Raw genomic sequence first — 7,971 nt, forward strand, 5'->3', positions numbered from 1 at the left:
AATCGGACATTATTCCTCACTACAAGAAATATGGTCAATTATGACTCCCCATTTTGGTCGTTAATTCGTCATTGCTTTCATTTATTGACCTTTTTTTGACCAAATTCGGAAGGTCAACAGTTGACCGTCAAGAACAAACAAACGTGACCTTTTCTGGAATTTTACTCATGGCCGCCCTTGACCAAAATTTTCGTCGTTAAATCTTTGACCAAAATTATGGTCATTACTAATGAGCCTAGGCCACGTAGGATCTGATGTGGCTGAACCAACGTGGCGCTGATGTGGAGAAAATGATGACGTGGATGCCACGTAGGATCAGTCCAAATCAGTTGTTTTAATGGGCTGAGCCCAATAATTTAGCCCATTTTTACATTTACTTTTGGGCCACGGCCTTTTAATGTTAGTTCTTGGGCTCAGGCAATGTGCAGTCCATTTATTCAATCTATCATTAATTGGGCCAGCCCTTCTCTCTAACCAACAAAAATATATGAATCTTTTTCTATCAAAAAATCTATATTGGGCCTTGAGACGAGCCAGCCCACTCATACAATTTAGTATTTTCGGTCCAGCCAATAACCAACAGTAGCTCAAAAAAATCATTGCACAGTTTAGAGTCAACCAATACAATTCTCCAAGATTTCATTAACTTAGGCCCAACAGTATCATTACACCACAAGTTCATAAGATGCACCAACCAAAATAACATAGCCAGTAGCTTAGTATCAGTACACCATGTTCATAAGATTAAGATGCACCAACCAAAGCACAACATCATCAAACCACAGCCAATCTCTGGTCCATATTGTGGTTCACATGTCCAGTCAAAGAAACTCATCAACCCCAGGTCGAAACAACTCAACATCAAAAGTCCCAAAGTCAACATCAACCACGCCGTACTAAACTATTTTACCTTCGAACAGATCCATGAGACGCGCAAATCTAGCATCGGTGGCCTCAACTCTTTGTAGTAACAACTGGTACTCTGCGGCGCGTGCAGCTTCGGTCTCCTCTGATTTCTTCTTGACCTCAACAAGCTCCTCTCGCATCAACTCAGCGACTCGCCTCTCCTTCTCAAGCTTGTACTCTAGTTCTTGTACATGAGCATCCAAAGCAGCTGCAGATCTGTTGAACTTCTTCTTGGAGCTCGACTCAAGGCCAACACTTTGAAGGAATGTGCTGGAGGGACATTCTTTAGTGAGAATGTCAGCAACAACAATAGCAACATTCTTTGGTTCTCCACCTTCTGGTACCCCTTGTTCCATAGCTTTTTCCATGTCAGCCTGACATTTAAAGAAAGATGCACACATGTCATTGCAGTTGGTTCTGAATAACTAGGAAACTTTATAAGCAAACTACTCAAGTATGTTGACTAAATAATAATCCAGTCTCCATGCTACTAATTAACTAGTTATTTGAAAACTTTGAAGCAGGCAAGCAGAATTAATCATCCTTGGGAATCACTTTTTTTTGCAAGTTACTATCAGCTACATGAAAGAAGCATGGCACCGGGTTTATTAAACAGGTAAGCATACACAACAAACCATTGTTGAAATTTAAATTAGGCAACTATGTGCATCTCTGTTTAGCTTAAATGGGAACATGGAGCAGAGAAGAATGTAGTACGTTTCAGGAGCGCATATGTTGTTTCTTTAGTACAGTATACAGTATTAGAGAAATCCACTTCCACAAGTCCTAAACATTTCATTCAGATCGTATATGAAATGACAGAGTTTCCCCACTCCGAAAGATGGTAAGATAGATGCTTCAGGCAATCACTAGACAAATAATCAAAGAACATACAAAGATCTCTCTTAATTAACAGTGTCCAACGACAAGCAATACCTGCTGGACTACAACAAGAACTAAAATTGCCTGAATATTGTCGCATTTCCAGTACCAAAATGAATATGCAATGCAATGAAACAGAGGACTGGTACAAACAAACTATAACAAAACATGAATCATATACGGTACTACTTTGAAAAAACCATCTCTATCAAATCCGTGAAGCAGAAGTCATATAATGTAATCAAGTGTAACAAGGATGAGGTAAACAAGCCTCATCAACACGAAAAAGAATACTAGAAACTTACTATCGCCTTCTTAACTGGCTCAGAGAAACCAGTCTTCTTGCCATTGTGGCACTCCTTGAATAGATCAAACACAGTCAACTCTTCACCCTTACGAGCCTCTTTCTGAAATTGTTCACGACACAATGGAACAATAAGAAACAATTGAAAGAATCACTGTAGTAGCAAATGATAACATGAGAGATCCTTACCAAAGCATGCACATGGGAAATGTAGGGGCGAGAACCAGTTTTCTGATGGAACTTAACTTTGGAACGGTTCTCCTTGTTTGACTGACAGGTTTCCTACCATGGAAAAAGAAACATGAGAATTAATGGAGCAACCATAAAGGCTCCTACAGATTGCAATCCAAGTTGCAATTCAAAAGTGTATGCAGCCATAATAGCATGAAACAATGTTATCATCATCTCTCCAAGCAGCACAATGATGGCAAGATAAAATAAGCACAATAGACACAATGGTAAACAAGCACATCATCATTATTATACCAGCTAAATAGCTATCGTATGAACATGGCAAGATAAAACAAGCACAATGGTAAACATAGACACAATGAACTCCTTCACATAGAACTATAGTATGAATACCTTGTGCCTTGGGGTAGACCACATCTTGACCAGCCTTTGCCACTCCGCATCTGTCACATTCTTATCAGGAGATTTGACACTCACGAGATTGGCCGGTACATTGTCAAAATGCTTCTTCTTGAGATGGTGGCGCCTATTCTTCAACGCGGTCTTGAGGATGTCAGTGCATGCATACTTCACGGCATCGGAACGGGTGTCCATATCAAAATTGATCTGAGTAGATAACATATAATGCAAGGACACAATTTAGAATGATATAACAAGCGAACAGAAATAATCACATTTGGCTGAGAAAGAATAAACTTACAGCAACTTTTCCAATGAAATTGTCAATATGATGCCCATTGGCCTTGTACTCCTTGAAGTGGGGAAGGAGTGGTAGATGCTGCCTCGTAGCGACCCCACCCTGGGATGCAAGCTTTGCAGCCTGTGCTGGTTTGTCCGGGCGTTTCTTCCCCTTGGCCACTTGGATGATAATCTTAGAGCCTAACTCTTTAGTGAGTCTTTCGAGCCCTTTCCCATTCCTGCACTTATCCACAATAGGTGTAGCTGAAAAAGAAGACATTCATACAGTTAAGATAAATCAAGTTTGCATTTCATGATTTGATAACTGATCATGTGTTATTATTACTTGCCTTCAACGTCCATTTGCCGCTGTTGGTCAAGCTGTTGGTCAGAGAACTCAGGAACTTCAATTGGCTGATTTGTGCACAGAGTAGATGGGACATGGCTTGTTTCACCCATGTGCATCAGGCTTACTTCAACCCCATGCATCAGGCTTCTTTCATCTTCGTGCATCGAGGTTCTTACATCCACGTGCATATGGAGGCTTCCTTCATCCACATTTGCTGGGCTTCCTACATCCATTTGCACAAGACTTTCTTCATGGTTGGTTAGAGACAGCTTTGTTTTCTACCTAGTGACTCGAGCAGATTCATGTTCATCCGAGTTCAAACCAGGTAGCACCCTCTTTGAGCCTCCTGAGGCTGGAGCAATCACCCTTGTTTTTCCTGGAGCCATCTCAGAAGGTTTATCAAAACTCTTCTTAGTCTTTTTATTGATCGACTTCCTTGCCTTCTTAGAAACCTTCAAAGCATTATAATAAAAAAGAGATAACTATTAGATCTCATGCAAAAAAATGTCTTTCAAAAATTAGTAAAAGCACTCAAGCACATATAACATACAAATAGCCCCCATCCCTCAAAAACAAAGGTAGAATTAGCACCTTATCTTCCTTCTCCACTACAATATCATCAACTTCATCCTCCTCAATGACCTCATCGTCAGGACTGTACTCAGAGCTTGAGCCTTGTTGTGTTATGGCAGAAGCTGAGTCCCCACCGGTGATGGCACTACCTTGCTGCATTTGATTTGAGTTCCTAACCATCATACCTAATGCAGCGATGCCAAGTGATTGGAATATGCGGTTGTTCCTCATCATATTTTTAGCCCTAATCTTCTCATATTCAGTAGTTGGCGCTTCTTTACATGAACAAAAAATATAATTGTAAGACTTAATGGTTGAAATGCATAGGAGAAGCAAGACAACACAAACAACTGAGCTGCGAGTTTCTTAGCAATCCTAGAATACAAATACAAATCAGGAGCGAACTATTTTATTTTTTATACAGAGTACATATCAGGAGCGAACTATTAGCAATCCTAGAAGACGTAAATTTCGATTAATAGGTTACAAACATTAGCTAGGCACGAAACTATACAAAGCACAATTCACGTCCATAGAAAACCAAACAGCACACTAAACAAACAAGTCGTATACCTGCAAGTTTCTTGCTCCTTGTCATCTTTGTCATAGTAGATCTCACGGGAACTGGAACTGTGCTAGTCAGCTTGGTTGTTGCCTGGTTTACTTGCCTTGCTTGCTGGATGAGTTAATGGCCTAGGGAGCAGCATAGCAGTTACAAGTTATTAAAAATATAAAGTGGGCTGATGCTTTGAAAGGTAGATAAACAACACACACAAGCTGACTAGCACAGTTCAATCAGGTTTAGTAGTTACAACCAGATGCAATCAGGTAACCAAACCATTATATACATATGACAAGAAACTCTGACTTCTGAATTCTAGTACTCTGGATTCTGAATTCTCAAGTTGATGAAGCTGTAGTAAGTGGTGCCAGATGGTGCCCTGCCCTCGTCATTTCCCAGCACCAGCCAGCCAGACTAGTAGATCTAGAGAAAATGAGCGGTGTACAGCTGAGATTATTCATGGCCACCTCTCATGCAGAGTATGGCATGCGACTCTCAACCTCAGAAAGAGAAGAAATATAAAGTGTATCCTGACACACTTCACTACTTGTCATCAACATCAGTCACACTGTCACACACAAGCTGTAGCCTACACATTTTTAGCTATTGATAAAGATTGCTTATGTATCATGTCTTCGTACAATATTCAGTTGAGAGCAAGTGCAAATAAAATACAGCCAGTGCAGAACTAATGAAGATTCGGAATTTTCAATGGGGACTGGCAGAACTAGAGCTGCGTGGTCACGTCATGAGTCTACTATTGTAGAGCTATCTAGACTCCCGCAACGCCAGATAAAAACAGACCTAGTTGTCCGGAAACTGAATCGGATTTAGTTCAAATGGAAGTTACCTAGGGGAGGACGGAGAAGATGGTCTGCTTGTACTTGGGCACCTCCGTGAGCAGCTTGTCCTGACAGTATGGTCGAACGGTCCTCTGCTTCCCTTCCACCTCTGCAACCTTCACCACGACATAAGAAATACAGTGAGAAACGGTGGAGTGTGGTGGTGCAGAGAGAGAGAGAGAGAGAGAGAGAGAGAGAGAGAGAGATGTGGTGGTGGAGTGTGCTGCCGGAGCGGGGAAGCACAGGAGCCCCGCCGGTGGGGAGGCCCTGTACCTAGAGAGGTCAAGGTCGCGCCGCCCCGCCTGTGGTAGGACCGGCCGCTGCTCGCGCTGCGCCGCTGGTGGCTGGACCGGCTGCTGCTCGCGCCGCCCCGCCGGTGGCTGGACCGGCCGCTGCTCGCTGCGGCTCGCGCTCGAGGGGCGTCTAGGGTTCGTGGGGAGGGCAGAGGGGTGGCTAGGGTTCGAGGGGATTTGGGGATTTGGGGGACGGGAGCGGCGGTATGGTGTGGTGCGGCTAAATTACTTTGATGAAAATACCCTCTTATCGTGCGGTGCGGGCATGTAGTGGTGTTCTGTGGTGACAAAAATACCCTCATATGTGGAGCGTGAAAAAATTTGGCAGCAGCGGGAAAAATTTTAGGTGTGGCGGGAGGTAAAAATAATTAAGTCATTTTTATGAAAATTTGAACTACAACTCCCTTATAGTTTACTTGTTATTTTAAAAAAATTAGGTACACAAATATCTATTTCATCAAGAGTTTCACAATATTCAATCCCTAGGTATGAATAGTTATGCCGACATTTTTGAATGCATTTTGAAACCGACTAACAAATAAAAAAATAAAAAAATAAAACCTTCACATAACATCGTGCAGGGGCGCCCGATCTCGCTTCCTCGGGCGCGGTGTCTCGACAAGGGGTTGTCGGAGCTTGCTGGTTTCCACACACATTTTTTCATCGGGGTTACTTCAAATCTAGGGTTTGCGATGGCGACGAAGCATTTGTGTCGGCTGGAGCGAACAAGTTGATGCTGAAATAACATGGCGCCGAGGTCCCCACCTGTAGCCGCCGCCGGAGTGACAGATGGAGGTAGGGACCAGCAGCTTCGCCGATGGAGGGAGGGTGTCATGGGAACAGATCTGACAATAGAGGTAGGGGTACGTAGGAGAGGGCAACCCTACGCCTCGGTGCTTCGGGAGCTTTGTTTCTTTGGAGTGTTGAATAAGACCTTACCCTAGGTACATGTCATCGACAGAGGGGGCAACGGTTTCTCTTCCTCGTTTGCCTCTCGTGCGGTTGGGAAAGAGAACGAGTCATGGGATTAATGGCGTTCATTATCTTTTTTAGGGGGAAATGAATTTATTATCAAGATTCATTTTTTAGGGGGAAAGGAATTTATTATCAAGATTCGGTTATTTGTGAACAATATGATATATCTTTACCTAATAATAAAGCAACAATTACCCGAGGGTTTCAACCGCCGCCGCACCCCCATCCCTCCCCCGCCGCCACACCCTCATCCCTCCGCCGCCGTGCAACATCCTCATTACCTTGCTCCCTTCTCCCATTCTTCTTCCTCCTCCTCCTCTCGAGGGCCATCCAAATGTCCCAGACCCTCCCACCTTCACCTCCACATCCCGCACTTGCATCTCCTCCGTATTTGATCCCGCTCTCGAGCCTCCACCTCCACATCTACTTGTTGCTCCGGATCGTCCTCGACCTATAATAGCTAGGTCATCATCCCTACTAACATGCGAGCAATGGCCTACCTCGGTGTGTGGATGCGGAATCAACATTTATGTATGGTCAACTTTGTTGTATGATAACGGACCTGATGATAAACCGGGTGAGCCAGAAGAAATGGGTGAGCCAGAATAAATAAACATAAACCGGGTGAGCTAGAAGGAACCTTGGACTGGTTATCTCCAAAAAAAATCCTTTACTCATTTTCCCAGTTTCTTCATGTTTTCCGAATTCCTTTTCATGTTTTTATGTTTATTTATTTCTTTTTTCTCTATTTCCTTTTTTTGTTGTTTCTCATCAACCCGAATTTTTCAAAAAAAAATCACGTTTTCAAGTTTGTTAAACATTCATAAAAATGTCTGCATCCAAAAAACTACATTTTAAAAAACATATTCACGTTTAAAAAAATCATGTTACAACAATGTTCCGGAAATGTTTACCATGCATTAAAAAAATTCACTATCCATAAAAATTGCTCGCCATATATTACAAAATGTCAGGAATCAAACTTTGTTCACAATTTCTTTGGAATGTTGTTCACGATACAATAAATTCACTTTTCAAAAAAAATCATAGTCGAAAATTAAATTGTTCAGGAATCAAAATTTGTTCTGTTTTGAATTTCAAAAATACAAAAAAAAAGTTTTTAGGTTCTGTTTTGAATTTCAAAAATACGTTTCTAGAAGGATCCTTGAACCCAATTGAACCAAGGTTCTCTATTTGATTGTTGTTTCTGAACCCAACTGAACCAAGGTTCTCTATTTGACTGTTGTTTCTGAACCCAACTGAACCAAGGCCACGCAACACTAAGTCTGAACCCACACATTACAACGTCTGAACCCACACAACACTAAGTCAGAACCAACTGCTTCAATAAACAGATTAGGCAAAATTAGTAGTGCGGCTTTGTACCAATAAACATACGATTCCATGATCCAGAT

General features: G+C 42.2%; 2 protein-coding genes across 2 annotated transcripts; both read right to left on the reverse strand.

Moving 5' to 3' along the window:
• Positions 1 to 635: 635 nt before the first annotated feature.
• On the reverse strand, positions 636 to 3,475 carry LOC119283753. Its single transcript, XM_037563167.1, has 6 exons — positions 3,313 to 3,475; positions 2,985 to 3,226; positions 2,678 to 2,890; positions 2,282 to 2,374; positions 2,094 to 2,195; positions 636 to 1,280 (listed from the first exon to the last, which is right to left on the reverse strand). The coding sequence occupies exons 1-6, from the start codon at positions 3,473 to 3,475 to the stop codon at positions 897 to 899; spliced, it is 1,197 nt and encodes a 398-aa protein (XP_037419064.1). The 3' UTR covers positions 636 to 896.
• LOC119289329 lies at positions 3,319 to 5,636 on the reverse strand. Its single transcript, XM_037568683.1, has 5 exons — positions 5,562 to 5,636; positions 5,297 to 5,404; positions 4,458 to 4,577; positions 3,903 to 4,159; positions 3,319 to 3,763 (listed from the first exon to the last, which is right to left on the reverse strand). The coding sequence occupies exons 3-5, from the start codon at positions 4,489 to 4,491 to the stop codon at positions 3,590 to 3,592; spliced, it is 465 nt and encodes a 154-aa protein (XP_037424580.1). The 5' UTR covers positions 4,492 to 4,577; positions 5,297 to 5,404; positions 5,562 to 5,636; the 3' UTR covers positions 3,319 to 3,589.
• Between the last annotated feature and the right edge of the window lie 2,335 nt (positions 5,637 to 7,971).

This window comes from Triticum dicoccoides, chromosome 4A (genome assembly GCF_002162155.2).
Source record: "Triticum dicoccoides isolate Atlit2015 ecotype Zavitan chromosome 4A, WEW_v2.0, whole genome shotgun sequence".
In the NCBI taxonomy this organism is placed as follows: Eukaryota; Viridiplantae; Streptophyta; class Magnoliopsida; order Poales; family Poaceae; genus Triticum; species Triticum dicoccoides.

Coding starts and splice junctions, on each gene's coding strand:
- LOC119283753 (XM_037563167.1), bottom strand. CDS start 3,475: ATGCACGAAGATGAAAGAAGCCTGATGCATGGGGTTGAAGTAAGCCTG. Junction 2,891..2,984: donor ATTTCATTGGAAAAGTTGCT/GTAAGTTTATTC, acceptor TTATCTACTCAG/ATCAATTTTGATATGGACAC. Junction 2,375..2,677: donor GGTCTACCCCAAGGCACAAG/GTATTCATACTA, acceptor TTTCCATGGTAG/GAAACCTGTCAGTCAAACAA.
- LOC119289329 (XM_037568683.1), bottom strand. CDS start 4,491: ATGACAAAGATGACAAGGAGCAAGAAACTTGCAG. Junction 4,160..4,457: donor AAGGAGCAAGAAACTTGCAG/GTATACGACTTG, acceptor GTTCATGTAAAG/AAGCGCCAACTACTGAATAT. Junction 3,764..3,902: donor TAGTGGAGAAGGAAGATAAG/GTGCTAATTCTA, acceptor AATGCTTTGAAG/GTTTCTAAGAAGGCAAGGAA.